The sequence below is a fragment of the Coregonus lavaretus genome, assembly GCF_964263955.1.
Source record: "Coregonus lavaretus genome assembly, chromosome: 37".
Classification (NCBI taxonomy): domain Eukaryota; kingdom Metazoa; phylum Chordata; class Actinopteri; order Salmoniformes; family Salmonidae; genus Coregonus; species Coregonus lavaretus.
The window spans coordinates 23,983,771-24,004,484 of record NC_140024.1 but is presented as its reverse complement, the minus strand read 5'-3'; the positions used below and the strand labels follow the sequence as shown (position 1 = coordinate 24,004,484).

Here is a 20,714-nt window from a genome sequence, read left to right as displayed (position 1 = left end):
ACATTGTGGGAGGCAACCCATCTGTCTAGAGAGAGATTACTCATTGTCTATAGCAGTGGTTCCCAATCTGGGGTATTAGGACCCCTAGGGGTACTTGGCCTATCCACAGGGGGTACTTGAGAAGACTCATTAAAATGCACATGAGGGGGGTACTTCAGCAGTACTCGGGGCAGAACAAAATTCAGTTGGCGGTACAGTACCCAGAAAAGGTATGGAACCACTGGTCTATAGCCTATACCATTATACTGCACTACAATATGTTTATTTTATTGAGGCAAAGAAAAGCTAGAGTTTGTTAAAAGGCTGTAGAGAAGCTCTGTTTATTATTTATAATGTTTTCATGTTACTAGAGCAGTTCTTACAAAAACTACATTATGTACACAATCAATCCATAGAACTATTCTTGATTTAGGCACAAAATATGAGGAAAGCTCAGTCCAAAATATTAATTAATGTTTTTGATTAGGTCAAATACATAATGGTTACAAAAATAACCCCTTATGAATATAAAAATATGACATGGATATGAAAATATGAGTTGATCAATAGCTTGAATCAATGAAAACGGACTAGTGTATTTCGTTTTTGACAAAAGGTGCATCTCTGAAACACAAATATAGTTAGTAGAAACTTCTTACAATCCCACAGATGAAACAAGCTGAAAGAGAGAAATCTTTTGCATCAACCAAACGCAAAAAAAGATGCACATCTCAAAGAAAGACATGTGGAAGTTCATGGGATCAATGTTCTTTGGGATAAAAGTACAAACTAAAGCACTCCATTGTGATTCACTACCAATCAACTTTCAAAAGCCTTTAGTTTTATCAGACATCCAACACTTAGGCCTACATATCGTCTGCAAGAATCCAACACGTAGGCCTACATATCATCTGCAAGAATGAACCTACCAGTACATGGAGTGTAGGAATGGAGTGTGAGTGAGTGAACAACCAACTCCTGAATCTGGATCAGATTAGTTCATCAGTATTCAAACCTCAACCGTCGTCCCAACTCCTCTGTACCTCTATCAATGGATGTTTAATACAGTGTAGGTATGTTTTGGGAAGTTTTAGAGGTATACAGACTGCAGATAGAAACCCCTGGTTGACCTAGAGGTCAGCTCTCTTCTATAACTCAGTACTGGTGAGAGTTTAACTGTCTGTCTGGATCCTGGAACACAAAACTATTCCGTCTTCCTATCCAGATAGTGCTCTTTCTTGGGTGGATATGTAACATTTAACACATTATTAACAACCAAGTCTCCACAACGGCCAGAAGTTAAACTCTTCTCCTCTCTCTCTCTCTGCAGCATTATGTGGATAAAGTACATTCATATTTCGAAGAGGCTGCAATACTAAAGTGACATTCTCTTACTGAAAGGCAAGATTAAAAGAAAATAAAAAAGCTTCACAATATTTGAATCCATTAAACCTCCTCTTAATTCACAGTTTTCACTCCATTGTTATAAAACAACACATCAGTAGGTTCTAAACCCAACCCATGATCTTAATAGCAATCTCAGCCCATTACAACACAAATATTAACTACTTCATTATACTATGAGCTGTATGTAGCGATAGCACCTTAACAAACCCTAACTAACCTCAGCTGCATCCTCTGAGACCATGTTCTTTCCTTCCCCATCATGGCCAGTAAAGAGAATGACAGGTAAGTCTAATGAAGCTGGGGCTACGGCTATGTGATGACAGGTGTGCGAGGTGGCGTTCTACGGTGCACTTCAGAAACTCTTGACAGACAGACAGACACCCACCACTCCTTTAAAACACTGCTGATCTATGTCCAATTAAGCCTCTGGTGTAAGTTCAGAGGAGGCTGGTACCATTCCCAAGGCCCAACAGCTCTCATATCTCACTAAGGCAGCCTAAAAGAGCAGAGCCCCTGTGCCATGTGCAGCCAAAGCCCATGCTTCTTGTAACACTTTGTAATGTCATGTTTTTATTTGGGTAATTCCATTGATCATATAACGTAGAGAGGGGTACTAGCTCTTTCGGTGGAGGTGGCTGTGCCTCTTAGGTGGGACGTGGGGAGTTTGGTGGACACTCCAAGGGTATTAGATGTGGGTTTGAGGCGAGACTGTCCAGGTGGGAGTTTACAGTCCAGTATAGACTCAGGGAGCAGGGTCTGGTTGGCTCTGCATGCGTCTCTCTGCAGCTGCTGCCATGGTCCTGCGTCTCAACATGGTCAGGTCTGAGACAGGGGCGTCTTCCTCCAGAGTGGGCAGGTCCTCCTCATCCTCTGGGCTCTTTCTCAAGTATCTCCTGTGGGGAAATGAATTGATATGGGTTGTGTTCAGTAGACACGAAACGGAAGAAAATGCTCAGAAACAGAGTGTAGCAGGGAGAAACTGTCAGAACCAGTCTAATAAGAAACATTCATTTTGCTAAACTTTTGCTATGATGTGTCATTATGAACATGACCGTGATCTCACAGTCATTTAGTTACAATAGATATATTCTGCTACTGTAGTTACTCAGTTACAGGGCCAGAGACTGAACCCTGACCTAACAGACAAGAAAACAACCACCAAGATAGCAACAAGTGTTTGCTCTTATCTAATAAGACTCTTATTTTGAAAAGATTGTCAGCTGAGGCCTGGTCAGGATGCCCGGTCATGTTGCAAAACATTCAGATAGAAAATGGATTGTGTAGAAAGATATGATTATCTGCCAAGTTGAATAGGGTTAGCTATATTTCTATCTGCAAAGCTGTGAAGGTTTCCCCTCACTGAATACACCCATGTAATTTGACAGACTGGTCTAGTATTGCCAGTGGTGACAGTACAGTACCTGCGTGCCTGTTGTAGCAGCTCATCCTTCCTCTGCAGCAACATCTTTTGTCTCTCCTCTGCAGACTTGGAGAAGCGGCTCCCTCTGACCTCCAGGTTGTTCAGCTCGCTGGGGGCCGTCTCCACCCCCCCACTGGCTCCTGCCCCCTCCTCTGGGCCTGGGTTCACCTGCAGGGGGGAACGCTCAGCCGCCTCGAGGGGGAGAGGCAAGTCAGAGACATCTTTAATCACATTTGACCAGAACCTGAACTCATGCCCTCTATTTTTCTACCTAACCTTAAGAATGAGGCAGTACAATCACACACAAGGAGAAAGTGTAGGCCTTCTGGGATCTCTATGTGGACCACCATGGCCAAAATACCCAATGAACTGAACTGGAGGACCTACCAGAGCAGGGAAGGGCACCACGATGCGTCCCTCCAGGATGTTGTCGGTGGTGACCTCTACAGAGCGGGTCAACTGCAGGTCCTGCAGCACCAAGTGGTAGGGAACTTGAGGAAACATCTCCTGGATCTGATGGGCCTGTGGGGAGTAGAACACTACGTTACCCAGCAGCCACCTACATTCTATACAAGTCATATTGCTGCAATTAATACATTGAAAACAAAGCTGTTGATGAAGGGCAGGTGTAAAAACAATATTCAAAGCTCAGATGATGCCTGCGAGACCCCCTGGAAACTGTTTTGGCGGACACATTAAACCTAGTCCAGGACTAAAAAGCATGCTGAAAGGAGAATCCCCTGGTGTCTCGGGAGGGGATTAGAGTAAGGCTGTGACTCACCATGGTGTTGAGCTGAGAGTTGTTGGCCTGCTGAGCGATAGCCAGGATGTTAGTGGTGTGCATCACCTCTACTGAGAAACTAGGCAGCCAGCTGGCGATGCGGGAGCCTGGGAGGAGACATCACCACAATTATCTCTACCTGAAATGTGCACTACATGTAATGTTTCTAATATTGTGATGTCTGTCTATGTGACTATCAGCAAGTTGTATGCCAGAACTCATATACACTTCATCATCATCATCAACCATACTCAATAGAGTAGTCCATTCAGTGGGAGCACCTGTGTTGTAAAAACAAGTCTGTATGGGCCTTACCATCAAAGTGGAAGAAGTGATTGTGCTGGTTGAGGTGTGGTCTGGCGTCTGCAGCGGGGCCTCCGGGGCCCAGGTTGTTCTCCAGTGGGAGGCCAGCCCCCTGCTGCTGGCCCCTGGCCGGGCCCCCATCACCACTGATGTTCAGGGACATCCTGCATGTTGGACACGACGTGTCCTGCTCCAGCCACGACCGCAGGCAGGAACTGAGGAATAGAACAAACAGGAATGTTAATGTACACAGATATGCAGCAAACACAGATACAGACAACACAGACACACAAGCATATTATGAGCCCAGAGAAACTCAAGCAGTCGCTTAGTGTCATTCAAAACATCACCCACATAATGCCACATTCAATCAAGTGTGAGGAAATAATGACTCCTGGGTTTTTAGAGGTGCCATAGTTGGCTGGGTCAGTCTCTTACTTGTGGAAGAGGTGTCCGCAGGGCAGTTTGCGTGCTGTCTGCATGGTGTCCCAGCAGATGGCACAGTCATCGTTGTTGGCTACCAGCTCCTCTGCTGTGGCCACTGCAAACCTGAGAGGTACAGAGCATAAGAAATCTAGATCAACCTCTTTACTAGTCTCATGAATAGCTACAGTTGAAGTCGGAAGTTCACATACACCTTAGCCAAATACATTTAAAATCAGTTTTCACAATTCCTGACATTTAATCCTAGTAAAAATTCCCTGTCTTAGAATGTGAAATGTCAGAATAATAGTAGAGAGAATTATTTATTTCAGCTTTTATTTCTTTCATCACATTCCCAGTGGGTCAGAAGTTTACATACACTCAATTAGTATTTGGTAGCATTGCCTTTAAATTGTTTAACTTGGGTCAAACTTTTCGGGTAGCCTTCCACAAGCTTCCCACAATAGGTTGGGTGAATTTTGGCCCATTTCTCCTGACAGAGATGGTGTAACTGAGTCAGGTTTGTAGGCCTCCTTGCTCGCACCCGCTTTTTCAGTTCTGCCCACAAATGTTCTATAGAATTGAGGTCAGGGCTTTGTGATGGCCACTACAATACCTTGACTTTGTTGTCCTTAAGCCATTTTGCCACAACTTTGGAAGTATGCTTGGGGTCATTGTCCATTTGGAAGACCCATTTGCGACCAAGCTTTAACTTCCTGACTGATGTCTTGAGATGTTGCTTCAATATATCCACATAATTTTCCTTCCTCATGATGCCATCTATTTTGTGAAGTGCACCAGTACCTCCTGCAGCAAAGCAACCCCACAGCATGATGCTGCCACCCCTGTGCTTCACGGTTGGGATGGTGTTCTTCGGCTTGCAAGCATCCCCCTTTTTCCTCCAAACATAACGATGGTCATTATGGCCAAACAGTTCTATTTTTGTTTCATCAGACCAGAGGACATTTCTCCAAAAAGTACGATCTTTGTCCCCATGTGCAGTTGCAAACTGTAGTCTGACTTTTTTATGGCGGTTTTGGAGCAGTGGCTTCTTCCTTGCTGAGCGGCCTTTCAGGTTATGTCAATATAGGACTCGTTTTACTGTGGATATAGATACTTTTGTACCAGTTTCCTCCAGCATCTTCACAAGGTCCTTTGCTGTTGTTCTGGGGTGGATTTGCACGTTCATCTCTAGGAGACAGAACGCGTCTCCTTTCTGAGCGGTATGATGGCTGCATGGTCCCATGGTGTTTATACTTGCGTACTATTGTTTGTACAAATGAACATGGTACCTTCAGGCGTTTGGAAATTGCTCCCAAGGATGAACCAGACTTGTGGAGGTCTACAATTCTTTTTCTGAAGTTTTGGCTGATTTCTTTTGATTTTCCCATGATGTCAAGAAAAGAGGCACTGAGTTTGAAGGTAGGCCTTGAAATACATCCACAGGTACACCTCCAATTGACTCAAATGATGTAAATTAGCCATGACATCATTTTCTGGAATTTTCCAAGCTGTTTAAAGGCACAGTCAACTTAGTGTATGTAAACTTCTGACCCACTGGAATTGTGCTACAGTGAATTATAAGTGAAATAATCTGTCTGTAAACAATTGTTGGAAAAATGCCTTGTGTCATGCACAAAGTAGATGTCCTAACCGACTTGCCCAAAACTATAGTTTGTTAACAAGAAATGTGTGGAGTGGTTGAAAAACGAGTTTTAATGACTCCAACCTAAGTGTATGTAAACTTCCGACTTCAACTGTAAATAGCTAATAGCTAGATAGCCCGTCATATGAAAGCAGAGAGACTAGATTCAAACAACAACAGCTTCATACACAGAGTCACAGCTAAGCGTGAAAGAACACCACCCATCATCTAATAAGAGCTGTATTATATACAGGACAGTGAGAGCTGTCAGTGGGCTGATCAGTAGACAGACCTGGCCTCCATGTTGTTGATGACACGGAGGTAGTTCTTGTGGCGTCGGACGCGGCGCTGCACCTCATGGAACAGATACCTCAGCTGCATGAAGATCACCAGACTGGCCATGGACAGCCAGATATTACCAAAGAGCTGAGGGGAGACAGGGGAGTCCAACGTTAAACACAGCTCTAAGATATTACTAAAGAGCTGAGGGGAGACAGGGGAGTCCAACGTTAAACACAGCTCTAAGATATTACCAAAGAGCTGAGGGGAGACAGGGGAGTCAAACGTTAAAACAGCTCTAAGATATTACTAAAGAGCTGAGGGGAGACAGGGGAGTCCAACGTTAAACACAGCTCTAAGATATTACTAAAGAGCTGAGGGGAGACAGGGGAGTCCAACGTTAAACACAGCTCTAAGATATTACTAAAGAGCTGAGGGGAGACAGGGGAGTCAAACATTAAAACAGCTCTAAGATATTACTAAAGAGCTGAGGGGAGACAGGGGAGTCAAATGTTAAACACAGCTCTAAGATATTACCAAAGAGCTGAGGGGAGACAGGGGAGTCCAACGTTAAACACAGCTCTAAGATATTACTAAAGAGCTGAGGGGAGACAGGGGAGTCCAACGTTAAACACAGCTCTAAGATATTACTAAAGAGCTGAGGGGAGACAGGGGAGTCAAACATTAAAACAGCTCTAAGATATTACTAAAGAGCTGAGGGGAGACAGGGGAGTCAAATGTTAAACACAGCTCTAAGATATTACCAAAGAGCTGAGGGGAGACAGGGGAGTCCAACGTTAAACACAGCTCTAAGATATTACTAAAGAGCTGAGGGGAGACAGGGGAGTCAAACGTTAAACACAGCTCTAAGATATTACCAAAGAGCTGAGGGGAGACAGGGGAGTCCAACGTTAAACACAGCTCTAAGATATTACTAAAGAGCTGAGGGGAGACAGGGGAGTCCAACGTTAAACACAGCTCTAAGATATTACTAAAGAGCTGAGGGGAGACAGGGGAGTCCAACGTTAAACACAGCTCTAAGATATTACTAAAGAGCTGAGGGGAGACAGGGGAGTCCAACGTTAAACACAGCTCTAAGATATTACTAAAGAGCTGAGGGGAGACAGGGGAGTCCAATGTTAAACACAGCTCTAAGATATTACTAAAGAGCTGAGGGGAGACAGGGGTGTCCAATGTTAAACACAGCTCTAAGATCATACTCAACTCATCTAACTGAATACTGTGGCTCTATCTCAATTAATCTTTCCTTGATTACTCTCATCATCTGAGAGGAGAGACCATGGACCTTCTCCTCCAATATAGTTGAGGAGTAGAGGAGATGGAATGCAAGGAATCGCAGAAAGACAAATTGAGATAGAGCCCTTGTTTTAAATTCAGGCTAGTTCAGTCAGCCATCTTGTGGGCCTCTCGGTAGTGCAGTTAGTTCCCTTACTAACACCAGCCCGTAGTGCTCCCAGCTCTGTTACTCACCAGCATGTGGATGTGGTGCATAAGGTCCAGGGACAACATAGACAGCTCCATGATGAAGTCAGTGTAGTAGACGTAGGAGCCCTTACTCTCCCAGGTGCCTGGGTGCTTCAGATCCCACAGGTGGATGGTGTACCTGCAGAGAAACAGACAGTCAGAAACCTGCCCAAGTCACAATAATGCCTTTTTATTTTGACATTTTGCACTTATGCTTTTGAATTGTACACACTACAAATCAAATGTATTTATAAAGCCCTTTTTACATCAGCAGTTGTCACTAAGTGCTAATACAGAAACCCAGCCTAAAACCCCAAAGAGCAATCAATGCCGATATAGAAGCACAGTGGCTTGGAAAAACTCCCTAGAAAGGCAGGAACCTAGGAAGAAACCTTGAGAGGAACCAGGCTCTGAGGGGTGGCCAGTCCTCTTCTGACTGTGCCAGATGGAGATAAGAGTATATAGCCATTAAGGCCAGACTAACTTATTTTTGCTTGCGCTAATCAGTCGTTGTAGATCATCACTTAGCTTAACTCTCACTGGGCCAGCCCGAACGTGCACCTCCCCAAAATTCCCAACCAACGCAGCTCTGCGCACACGTCCTTCTATTCATTTCAATGTGTTGACAGTTGGAGAAATTGATTGAGCTGCGTTGAGAATTCGAAAAGTACACTGCTATGCATACGCGTACAAGTTTTGGACTCTGATAGGCACTTAATGCTATGGGTATCCACACAACACAAAGCAAAGCAACAACTCATACACCTGGCTACTGTTTACAGGGTTTAACCTAACTAATTAATGAACCACTCCAATAAATACAGCTGCCTGTAAGTCATCCTGATCACCCTCTGTAGTACAAAGCAGTCTTTCAACGGGTGCTCATGGTAACACATCTAACAGCACGCTAATAATAGAACTGGTTCATTCTAGATCTGCTATGTCATCTGTGTTGCTGTGGTGGTGTGCAAGAGGGTCTGCATTCTGAAAGAAAGGACCTTACCTCATGATGACATGTCCAGTCCGCACAGTGACCAGCAGACACTGAAAGACAAGATAAAGAGATATGAATTATACATAAGTCTTTTATACAATACCTTGATTTTAGAACTGTTTCCCACAAGAAAGGAACTGATGACAATTATGTATTACTAATTTGTGACTGAGTAAACCGCCTTGTTACTGTAACTTACAATAAAACAACAGCTGGAACAAACTCCTGCAGGATGGTAGTCCCAACTCCCCAGGAGGTTTAGCCAGTCCTGCTCTAGTCTACACCAATGGGCGTGCCTATAGAAATACCTTCCCCCCAATATAGAGCAATAGTAATGGGGTCTTTTTGTAGGCACTAACTCCGCCATGGTTCATTGGACAAAGCCTATTGGGAAATGAATTGAGTTTTTGTAGGGTTTTTGGATCAACGCCAGAAATAAGGTCTGTGGTAAACACAGGTATGGAGATCTTATACGTTTTGTTCTATGAGATAATCTTCATCAGCTAACTTCACTTTTTGTGAATTTTTAAGCATTTATGTAATCAGAAAAGAACAAAGGCTTCATAATTCATAAAGGTCATGTTAACGGACTGATACTGTCTCATAGAACAAAACGTATAACATCTCCTAAGTCTGTGTTATTTTTTGCCTTTTTTTTTTCTATTCCAAAACCCGATTCTTTCCCCATAGGAACGGCCGAACGAACCAGAGGTTACTCATTTACGTTTTTTAGAACTACAAGCTGGCGAGCTCTTTAGGGCTTGGTCCTCACCTCAGCAGCCATGAAGGAGAGGGTGTGCATGCCATGGGTAGCGCCCAGCAGGCCACAGACCACAGCCAGACCACAGCAGCCCAGCAGCAGGGATACCAGTAGACCCAGGACACGTACATGGCTGTTCATAGAAGTAGTGGGGGAGAAGGACAGCTGCAGGGGGGGAACAGGTACACATTAACCTACTGTACAGAAAGAGAGATTACTAAGACAAACACACACAGATGTAGACGGACATGCACACCTACATATAACTTGTACTTTCATACAAAGAGCGACCAACACACACAATGACAATTTAGGGGAGGTTGCAGACTTCATGGCTACTCTTTCAATAGACTTTCCAGTTGAGCATGTTTTTTGGTCAAGAGGTAAGCTTTATCTGGGCAGTGTCACTGCAGCCCCATACTGTCCTACTAACACATGCTCAAAAAACCAGTCTAGTGACACACAAGAATACTGACACAGGTACAGTGACGCACATCCAGGCTTGTTATGCAATGAAAAGCTAACAGGCTCTGATCCAACTTTTAGCAACAAAGTACAGCATTCCAACAGGTATTATGTCAGTTGATATGATAAGGGGAAAACCTAACAACCATTGATTGCAGACAGAGAGGTGTCATTCTTCACAATGCAATGTGGTGTGATGTTCTGTTTTCCTCTCATATAGCTACAGCACACTATCTAATAGGCCTAAATGTTAATACTTTTTTTTGTATTATTACATTTATTTGTCAGGGACCATGTACAACATCCCATTACACCAGATTTAGCCAGACAGCTCATTTTCATCTGTAGTCCCCCACTCTGTAGTTTGAGTCTATGAAGTGACTGAAACATTAGCTAAACCTAAGACCCTGGCCTACATACATACAGCAAGAACTAGCTTATTAATAGGTCTGGTCTGGACCTGAAAGAGACCCGGTCTATGGCAGTCACTGTGACTGAATGTATAGCCAACAGCTTCATATCACTGACATCTAACAGAGGTATATATGTTTACAGTGTAAACAAGTCAACAAGGTCACTCTCCCTATAGTACAGTGGGTGGGCCCATCTACATTTTATCATTTCAGTGTATTTCAGTTTTTTATTCAGTACTGTAATAAGTTGTCATGCAGACTGTGTAATAGCAGTTGTTACCCATTATAACTACTTTTATAACATATCATGTCGTTACTCATAACTATTTAAAACTACTTATGACAAATGATGTGTTATATAGCTGTTATAAAGGCTTTATGAATGCATTCATAAGGACACCTACAGTAAAGTGTTACCATAAAATGTACTATTATTATCAACAGAAATAGAGGTTTGTTGAGGGAAAATGTACTTGCTACGATTGTGATACGTTGTTGTCTCTCCTAGCTATCTTAAGATGAATGCACTAATGTAAGTCGCTCTGGATAAGTGCGTCTACTAAGTGACTAAAATGTACTGTTAGAGGTTGATGAGACGTACGTATTCAAAGCGGTCCTTGCACAGCTGGACCATGAGGTGGAGGAAGACCAGGGCAGAGAACCACAGACACCACATGACCACCTCCTCCACCGTCTGAACGTTCAGCACCCCGAAGATAAAGATGAACTTATAAAAGATGAAGTTCCAGAACTTGTCCTTCAGGTGCTGAGGGGAGTGGAGTAGAGAGGAGATGGTAAGGGAGAGGGGTGGAGAGAGGAGAGGTCAATACATTAGAACATGGATGGAGTGGTCAGAGTACACTAATAGACTCAAACCACCAGTGTGGATTTCAATGCTAAGATCTTGTTTTCCAGACTATTTGTGGAGGACATTTGTACTATAGTTTATAGACACACAGTCAGATGCCTAACCTTCAATAAGGCGACATGCCAAAAAGCAGACGCTTGAGAAAACATGCAAGTACCACGTTGACATGTGAGCACACACAAGGCTTATCAAATACCAGTTATTAGGTTACCACCACAACTCCAAGACTCACCTGCTTCTCACTGACTCTGAGGGGCCCAAAAACCATGCACTGGATCATCTTAGCAATTAACATCAGAGAACAGCATGCTGTATTCACCAACACCTGAGGAGTAGAGAAGAGTAGACCACTTAGCAACCAAGTGACAACTAAGTAACGTAACAACAATATTGTCTGCTTGGCTGAGTTGAGCCTATCTTGAATAAGACTTACCCATACAAAGAGACTGTCAGTGACCAGGTACCACATAACAGTGGTTGCCAATTCTGTATCTGCACCCACAACATCATCACTAGTCACATGTTCTAGGCCTTGGCCACCTCTATTATCTCCTTCTAAGGGGGCAGGTGGGGGAGGCTCGTCCATGTCTGGAACCCCGAACCCCTGTTCTGTCACAGTAGTGTAAGCGCTGAAGATGCTTCCAGCCAGCAGAGCCACACTCAGCGCTGTGTAGGTCTGCAGACTTGGCCAGGGAAACCTCTCCAGGAATAGCAGAGGCATTGGAATGTTAATGTTGGAGGTCTCTCACAAACAAGACTTGTGAAGTTAGGCCTAATAGGCTTGACACTGATTTCCACCACACCTTTGCTCTGTCAACAACCTGCAGGGAAAGAAAACAAATCAGTTAGGCTACTGTAGGTAATGGTAATGAATGGAACTAGCTAGCTAGTGTAACGGTAGTAAGCCTGAGCAATAAGCCCTCTCTGTCTAGTTCTAGTTTATAGTGTTGTTTCACTGGCCAGAGACAGTTGTGGAGGGCTAGCTGAGCAGCTAAACTTGCTGGCTAAGTTCAAATTGTTATTAGCTAGCTAACTAACTAACTAACTACCGCTACCAAAACAACGCCCATTTTGGTCCAGCTCGCTAGTGCGTGCTAGGCTAATGTTAGCATGGAAGCTAGCTGTTCGCTACAAGTTTAGACAGCTAGCTAGCTACCCAATGTTATATATATCAAATAAAACAAACTCAAATAAAGGACCTGACATTGCTTATAAACTAGCACTTTAGCTTGCTGACTGTCTAGTTAAAAAGTCCAAACTCTCTAGCTAATTAGTTAACTAATTTAGCTAGCTACCTGTTCCAGAATCTATTTGACGTTTCCGTCCTCGGCAGAGAGGTTGCTAACTAGCTAGCATTAGCAACTAGCTAGTTAGCTAGCTGGAGATTATGAAATAAACCAAACCAGTCTGGTTAATATTTGAGCAAAGACATTTCACTCAACTTACAAATTGATCAATTTGACATTAACTAGCTAACTTAATGTCCAACATCCAATATCCTCTTGTAGAGGTTGACAGTAGACTACGTTGAAATTCCCCGATCCGTGGTTAATGCTGCATTCACATACTGGTCGGAACTAGAAAACTCGGAAATGTCCGACTTGCTAGTTCGTTGACCGCGGCACGTGTACAACTATAACCAGTTAGGACGTTTCCTTGTCCCGTCTAGTGTATGAACGCGGCATATGTTGACGACATCTTGTTTATTTCTCTCTGGCTGGAGATATACAATCTATGCAAGAGACCCAGCATACCAGGACATGAAATTCTGAGCGTCTTCACAACAACTTTCAAAATAAAAGTGTGTCAAGTGCAATGTTGTCCAGTAAAATCAGGGTTGAGGAGTAACTGATTACACGTAATCAATTACATGTAATCTAATTATTAAAAACAATTACCTGTAATCACTTACTTTACCAGCAAAAAATATTGCAATAAGATTACAGATACTTTTGAAAAAGGAGATGATTGCTTCTTGGATTACATTTTAATTCAGAAAGAATGTTTGCAAAAAATAAATTATGATATCTTTCTGTTTTCTCAATGACTTTCAATTCAACATTGAAAAAAGGTGCAAGTTTAAGTTTGTTCCACCTTATCTTTATGCTAATGCCTTTTAAGGGAAAAGTCATCCAAAAGTAATGTTACTGATTACAATTTTGGACAGGTAACTAGTAACTGTGAAAGTAGAGCGTAACCTACTCAACCGAAAAATGTAATCAAAAATCTAATTAATTCATGACAAACACTGTTTACAGCAGGTATAAAAGGTGCAGTGAAATGCTTATGCGCTAGCTTCCTTAACAATGCAGTACAGTAATCAATTATAACAATAAAAATAGTCAACTCTATGTCAAATAAAATGTTTTTGTCACATGCGCCGAATACAACAGGTGTAGACTTTACTGTGAAATGCTTACTTGCAAGCCCTTTCCTTACAATGCAGAGTTAAAAAGTAAGAAAACATTTTGCTAAATAAAAAAGGAAAAATTTTAACACAATAAAATAACAATAACAAGGCTACAGTATATACAAGGAGTACCGGTACCGAGTCAATGTGCAGGGGTACAAGGTTGTTGAGGTAATATGTACATGTTGGTAGGGGTAAAAGTGAATAGGCAATCAGGATAGATAATAAACGGAGTAGCAGCAGCGCTTGTGAAGAGAGTGAAAAAGTGTGAAAGTGTGTCTATGTGTGAGTGTGTGGCATCAATATGCAAGTGTCTGTGGGTTTTGTGTGTGTGAGTGTATGTAGTGTGTGTGTGTGTGTGTGTGTCACGCCCTGGCTCTGGGGACTCTAGTATGTTGAGCCAGGGTGTGAGTTTTCATTTGTTTATGTTCTAGTTGTTGTATATCTATGTTGGCCAGGGTGGCTCCCAATCAGAGACGGCTGTAGCTCGTTGTCTCTGATTGGGAGTCATACTTAGGTAGCCGTTAGGCATTCATTATTTGTGGTTTCTTGTTCTTATTTGGTTTGTGTTAAACCGTAGACATCACGTTATCGTCTGTTGTTTTGATCGTGTGATCATTCTCTAAATAAATATGTTCCGTGTTCGGTCATTGATACCGTTGGACGTCACGAGTCGTTTCTTGTTTTGTATTGAGTTTAAACTTTAACTAATTAAAGTATGTTTGTTCATCACGCTGCGCCTTGGTCTGTTCCATATGACGATCGTGACAGAAAAACCCACCAAGACTGGACCAAGCAGCGTGTCCAGGAGCCATCACCATGGAGATCGCTAGCAGATCTCCGTGGCAACCTCGACTGGGTCAAGCCTAGTGAGGAGCAGAGAGGGTGGACTTGGGAACAGTGGAGGAAGAGTCTCGACTGGGTCAAGCCAAAGGAGGAGCAGAATGGCTGGAGTTGGAAGCAGGAGAGCGAGAGTTGGGCGAGAAATATAGAGGCCTGGCCCACGGGGAAGAGAGACCCCCAGAAAATTTTTAGGGGGGGGCTAACGTCGTGGACGACGGGCCAGCGGATTGGCAGAGGAGGCCGCCAGGTTACGGGGGCCACTGGTCGAAGAGGGGGTGGAAGATGTAGAGGCACGGCGAGAGGTACTGGCGTGTGTTGCCAGTCCGGTCCGGCCTGTTCCTGATCCCCACGTAGGGCCAGTGGTGTGTGTTCCCAGTACGGTCCGGCCTGTTCCTGCCACTCGCACCAAGTCTACGGTGCGCATCGCCAGCCCAGTCCGGCCCATTCCTGCTCCCCGCACCAAGTCAGTGGTGCGCGTCGCCAGCCCAGTCCGGCCCATTCCTGCTCTCCGCACCAAGTCTGTGGTGCGCGTCGCCAGCCCAGTCCGGCCCATTCCTGCTCCCCGCACCAAGTCAGTGGTGCGTTTCGTCAGCCCTGTCCGGCCCGTTCCTGCTCCCCGCACCAAGTCAGTGGTGCGCGTCGTCAGCCCGGCACGGCCCGTGCCTGTTCCACCGGTGGCGGGTCCGGCACCGGTCAGGTGCTGCGTCACGCCGGAGCTAGAGCAATCCGCTCCACCACTGTTCAGTTCAGCTCTGGTCAGCAGGGCCAGACCGGACCAGGGGTACTTTGGGGGGTTAGAGAAGGAGTGGGGGTCATGTCCGGAGCCGGATCCGCCGCCGAGGCGGAGTGCCCACCCGGTCCCTCCCCTGTTGTATTTGGTTGGCGCGGTCGGAGTCCGCGCCTTTAGGGGGGGGTACTGTCACGCCCTGGCTCTGGGGACTCTAGTATGTTGAGCCAGGGTGTGAGTTTTCATTTGTTTATGTTCTAGTTGTTGTATATCTATGTTGGCCAGGGTGGCTCCCAATCAGAGACGGCTGTAGCTCGTTGTCTCTGATTGGGAGTCATACTTAGGTAGCCGTTAGGCATTCATTATTTGTGGTTTCTTGTTCTTATTTGGTTTGTGTTAAACCGTAGACATCACGTTATCGTCTGTTGTTTTGATCGTGTGATCATTCTCTAAATAAATATGTTCCGTGTTCGGTCATTGATACCGTTGGACGTCACGAGTCGTTTCTTGTTTTGTATTGAGTTTAAACTTTAACTAATTAAAGTATGTTTGTTCATCACGCTGCGCCTTGGTCTGTTCCATATGACGATCGTGACAGTGTGTGTGTGTTGGAGTGTCAGCGTATTATATGTGGGTAGAGTCTATTGAGTGTGCATAGAGCCAGTGCAAGAGAGTCAGTGCAAAAAAAGTGGGGGTGAAGGGGGTCAATGTAAAATGCACCCAACACAATGCATTCATGCACTAAAAACAATTATTGTGTAAACTGTAATGGGGAAGGCGTACATAATCTACTGTAACAAATAAATACAAAAATAATACATAAAAACGGTAAAAAAATATTTAACATCCTGTACATTTTACTTTGTCACATCTAGCTAACCACATTGCTTTCCTGTCACACTCAGACAGAAACTCTTGTTTGTACTATTACAGAAGTAAAGTGACCATTACTGCTTACGAGGCCAAGGGTGATATAAGGAACTACTCCCCAAACAACATCATTATTTCTTAGGAAACAGCAGTTGACTGCAGTGCAAAATGAACAGCTCGAGCTCCTCCATCTCAGACAATGATGATGCATTGTTGAATGAAATGTCAACCATAGGGCGATCAGTAGTCTGTGTGATCCTGGGCCTGTCGTTCCTGGTGGGGGTCCCGGGGAACCTGCTGGTGATCTGGACCATCCTGAGGCACGTCCAGCAGCGCTCCCACACCGTGGTGCTCATCCTCAACCTGGCTGCTGCAGACCTGCTGGTGCTCATCACCCTGCCGCTGTGGATCTACTCCCTGGCCCGCTCCTGGGTGTTCGGGAAGGCCTCCTGTAAGGCCATGGTGTACGTCATCAACACCTGCATGTACAGCAGCGTCTACCTCATCACCCTCATGAGCGTTGAGCGCTTCCTTGTCATCCGGTACCCGTTCAAGATGTTGCGCTGGAAGACCAAGGCCATTATGGACAAGGCTCTGGTGGCTATCTGGGCTCTGGCTTTCCTTTTAGGGATCCCATCCATTCTGACCCGCTCTATCGATGAGATCGATGGGACTGAGCAGTGTCTTTTCACGGAGTACAGCTCAGTGGCCCAAGAGGTGGTGTTCTTATGCCTGGAGACCTTGGTGGGCTTCGTGGTCCCCTTCTCCACCCTGGCTGTCTGTTACTGTCTAGTAGCAACACACCTGAAGACAATGCATTTCGGCAGCAGCAAACAGAAGTCGACAGTTCTCATCAGTAGTGTGGCGGTAGCCTTCATTCTCTGCTGGCTTCCTCACCATGTCCTCAACACTGTAAACCTAGTCAGCATTCTGACAGAGGATCCAGATGATGCTGTGCCTGTTTCAGTGGTCCAGAGTGCAGTAGTGTTTATCTCTGGAGCGCTGGCCTTCATTAGTAGCTCTGTGAACCCTGTGTTCTATACCTTCGCTGCGAGGAACTTCCAGGGCAGTCTCCAGGAGTCCCGCATGGTCAGGCTGTTCCAGGAAGTCGCCTCACACACCTCCTCCAAGCTAAGGGGATCTGGCAACACAATAGGATCGGACAACACAACAGGATCGGACAACACAATGCCCTCAGTAATGCCAGACTGCAACAATACCACAGATAGAACTACTGTGTAGGACTACAGAAATGGTCGCTCTGGATAAGAGCATTCTGGATCAATTTTTCTCTCAGACCCATGACAAAATGTGTAGAATTGCAGGAAACTAGTTTTAAAACATTCTCTCTGCCCCATGGCAAAATGTGTAGGATAAGAGCGCCTGCTAAATTACTAAAATGACAAATGAAAACTGTGACCTGATCAATGATTCAGATGTCAGCATTGATGATAATAAATATGGCTAGAATCTAGAAGTTTGATTACAAGTTTGATTTTTATGATCATGGTACGAAATCTAGAGATTGTTGTAGTGCTTGTGAAATACAGTGAGAAAAGCCCACAAAAGTAATTAAATGGTGACTATTTCAACACAATAAAGCTATTGCATTTGCTCATAAAGTGGTATAACTTAAATAACATTTATTCGTGGTCCTGTTACAATTCCTTGAATATTATTGTCTTGAAATTCCTGTTTCCCAAAATAACACACTGGCTTACTCTATTTGATCACAATAAAATAAAACAATCTGATCTCAAGTTCATATCACTTCAATAAAAGTAATTTGTGGTCAATACAATTCTTTGACCTCTTAAAATATCTTAGAAGATTCTTTTTCCAGACAGTGCCACAATAAGGACCCACTGGATGACTCACTGCTCTGTCTCTCACAGAATGATGGCTCTGTGAAAAACCAACCTCTTTCCTGCTCTCCTCCGCAAAGTTAAAGGGAAGTGAAAGCTTGCTGGTGCAGCACTTTTTTTCTGTCTGAGTATGTACACCAGATAGGAGGCATGTAAAGCGAGGTGAGGCAAGGCGATCGGCAGCATCAACCAGAACCGTTCGATCATCAGCTGTCTTCAGCTTCAGAGTCCACCATGGCTCCTGATGAGTTTGCTGGCAGAACTGCGGTGGCCTGTGTGATCCTGGGCCTGTCGTTCCTGGTGGGGGTCCCGGGGAACCTGATGGTGATCTGGACCATCCTGAGGCATGTCCAGCAGCGCTCCCACACCGTGGTGCTCATCCTCAACCTGGCTGCTGCAGACCTGCTGGTGCTCATCACTCTGCCGCTGTGGATCTACTCCCTGGCCCGCTCCTGGGTGTTCGGGGAGGCCTCCTGTAAGGCCATGGTGTATGTCATCAACGCCTGCATGTACAGCAGTGTCTTCCTCATCACCCTCATGAGCGTTGAGCGCTTCGCCTCTGTGCGACACCCCTTTGCCTCAGCCGGCTGGAGGAGGAAGAAGGCCTTGAATAAAGTTCTTCTTGTTCTGTGGGCTGCTGCGTTTCTATTCAGCATCCCGGTCTTTCCCACCCAGGTGGTGGAGGGGGACCCTGGGGAGGAGCATTGCCTGTACAGGGAGTACACCTCAGATGGCCAGGAGGCAGTGTGTGTTCTACTGGAGACCCTAGTGGGCTTTGCGGTCCCCTTATGTATTCTTGTGGTCTGCTACAGCTGTCTCTACAGCCGCATCGCACAGATGACCTTTAAGTCCAAGCGTAAGTCCACGGGCTTGATTGCAAGCGTGGTAGTGGTGTTCGCATTATGCTGGACCCCTCACCATGTGGGCAACGTGCTCTCCCTCGTCATCCTCACCATCAAGGGGTCCCACCGCGAGGTCGCAGCGCGTCTAGAGAGCGCCAGAACCACCATGACCTTCATCGCTGGAGCCCTCGTATTCATCAGTAGTTCGGTCAACCCTTTGCTTTATGTGTTTGTGGCGCGTACATTCCGGAGTTCCCTGAGGGAAACAGGGATCCAGAAATTGTTCTGGCACATCTCAAGCACGGCCCCCAGAGAGGGGACTAAAGAACTGTCCTTTGTGACCAAGAGACCGAGCTTCTCTCAGACACAGAGCCACAGCTCCCAGTGTGTCACAGAGCCTAAGGAACAAATGGATGTACTTATAAATATATGTGAAAATGGTTCATCCTGAGTTTGAATATGATGTGTATCATACATTTTTGATAAAGATTTTTGTGTGTAAATTACAAAGTTTGATTTGTCACATTGTTTCTATATGTTAATTAACTTAAAATGTAGAATAACAATTGTTAATCATGTTTATGTCAAACATAATGCATATAAAAAACATTTAAATAAGTACTGTATATCATTTTACCTGTAGTGAATTTGAATTAACATTTGAAATGATACTTCAAGGTTTAACAAATACGCGTTTTTCGATGTAGGCCCACTGTGTTTGACCAATTTTTTAGTTGTGATATAATGCTCATTTCATGCTCAAAATAATGTTATATTCCATGTGCCACAGAAGAAAGAGCTTTATAGAAAAAAAGAACATATGTCACTGCATATGTTTGTCTGAAGCTATGTGATATGAGTATAATGACTGAGTGTACTGTATGTATTCAGCTGCTTATCTTGAGGCCATGCCTCACTACATTTATTTTTGATCCTCCTGATCTGGATGGAATATATTTCATCCACAGCTTTAGCCTTCATGATAATGGCAACCACAGATATCAGCCTCTTGCTGTCATACTGAACTTTACTACTGTCTTTATACTGATCATTTAATTGTTATAGTTGAAGTCAATGAACATGTGTATATACCCTAGGTCATATTTGTGCGTTTATTAAATAAAATAATACTTATTTTTAAAAAGATCCCTTAAAAAAACGTGTTGAAAGTGTTACAAAGACCATTACAAGTGTTACGAAATTTATCTTTCAGTCAGAAAGTATGAATCTGCTAGTTCTGTGGTTCTGGTCTACACCTAACATCTGTTCTGCGACAGCACGAGTCATGCTTTCAACTTCCCTCTCATCTACGGAGATTGCAACATGAAAATCTGCCTTGTGTCCCCTTTGACCACTGACGAAAAGAGGAATCTTGTACGACTCTTTGGCACAATCATATTAGAGAGAAAACCACATTGTTTTTCTAGGGAGTTTCCTATGTCAGCTAAATCTAGTTAAATATTTTATTCAAATAGGGATTTATTTTATTTACATCAATATCATACTATTGATTGTAAATGATGATTCATTAGTCCTTATAGTCCAATAGGTGGCAGTGTACCTATTTTCCAATGACTGTGGAATTCTGACACATTCACAAGACATTGCCCTCTCTCTCCATTTAATAGCACAGTTTCTATCTCACTTTTAATTCAACTATAAATGAACCCGCCTAAAATATGTATGTTAAGGTGTAATTTCACTATATATTAGGTAAGATGTAAGAAGTTTTATATCGCGTTGACAGTCAAGAGGCTCCACAGTGTCTCTGCATGTATTCTTCTGAAGGAGTGAGTCACACAGCGTTTGGCTGGGCCTCAGACGGGTGCTCTGTCTCATCCTGATCCAGTAAGCCTGGCTCTATTCAATGTGTCACGCTGTCAATCAGACACACGTACACACACACAAGCGCCCACACACATGCAGGCGCACACA

At 44.2% G+C, this 20,714-nt stretch overlaps 3 protein-coding genes across 3 annotated transcripts; 2 read left to right on the top strand and 1 right to left on the bottom strand.

Annotated features, from left to right (window-relative positions):
• Positions 1–304: 304 nt before the first annotated feature.
• LOC311111743 (E3 ubiquitin-protein ligase AMFR-like) lies at positions 305–12,801 on the bottom strand. Its single transcript, XM_084154557.1, has 14 exons — positions 12,669–12,801; positions 11,656–12,043; positions 11,455–11,547; positions 10,956–11,120; positions 9,489–9,641; positions 8,726–8,766; positions 7,729–7,861; positions 6,251–6,384; positions 4,329–4,439; positions 3,903–4,105; positions 3,588–3,694; positions 3,194–3,328; positions 2,808–2,998; positions 305–2,279 (listed from the first exon to the last, which is right to left on the bottom strand). Exons 2-14 carry the CDS (start codon positions 11,941–11,943, stop codon positions 2,129–2,131), a joined length of 1,905 nt encoding a protein of 634 aa, XP_084010683.1. The 5' UTR covers positions 11,944–12,043; positions 12,669–12,801; the 3' UTR covers positions 305–2,128.
• A 3,439-nt stretch (positions 12,802–16,240) lies between these two features.
• On the top strand, positions 16,241–17,473 carry LOC311111522 (leukotriene B4 receptor 1-like; the record flags this gene model as incomplete). The annotated part of the gene is made up of 1 exon (XM_084154256.1): positions 16,241–17,473. One exon carries the CDS (start codon positions 16,241–16,243, stop codon positions 17,312–17,314), a length of 1,074 nt encoding a protein of 357 aa, XP_084010382.1. The 3' UTR covers positions 17,315–17,473.
• A 677-nt stretch (positions 17,474–18,150) lies between these two features.
• Positions 18,151–19,879, top strand: LOC311111502 (leukotriene B4 receptor 1-like). The gene has a single exon (XM_084154239.1). It carries the CDS (start codon positions 18,172–18,174, stop codon positions 19,228–19,230), a length of 1,059 nt encoding a protein of 352 aa, XP_084010365.1. The 5' UTR covers positions 18,151–18,171; the 3' UTR covers positions 19,231–19,879.
• Positions 19,880–20,714: the final 835 nt, after the last annotated feature.

Bases quoted from the DNA above. Each gene is read 5' to 3' on its own strand.
- LOC311111743 (XM_084154557.1), bottom strand. From the start codon at position 11,943: ATGCCTCTGCTATTCCTGGAGAGGTTTCCCTGGCCAAGTCTGCAGACC. The intron at 11,121-11,454 runs GTGAGTCTTGGA...CACTCCCCTCAG, and splicing joins TCAGAGTCAGTGAGAAGCAG to CACCTGAAGGACAAGTTCTG. The intron at 8,767-9,488 runs GTGAGGACCAAG...CTTGTCTTTCAG, and splicing joins TCTCCTTCATGGCTGCTGAG to TGTCTGCTGGTCACTGTGCG.
- LOC311111502 (XM_084154239.1), top strand. From the start codon at position 18,172: ATGGCTCCTGATGAGTTTGCTGGCAGAACTGCGGTGGCCTGTGTGATC.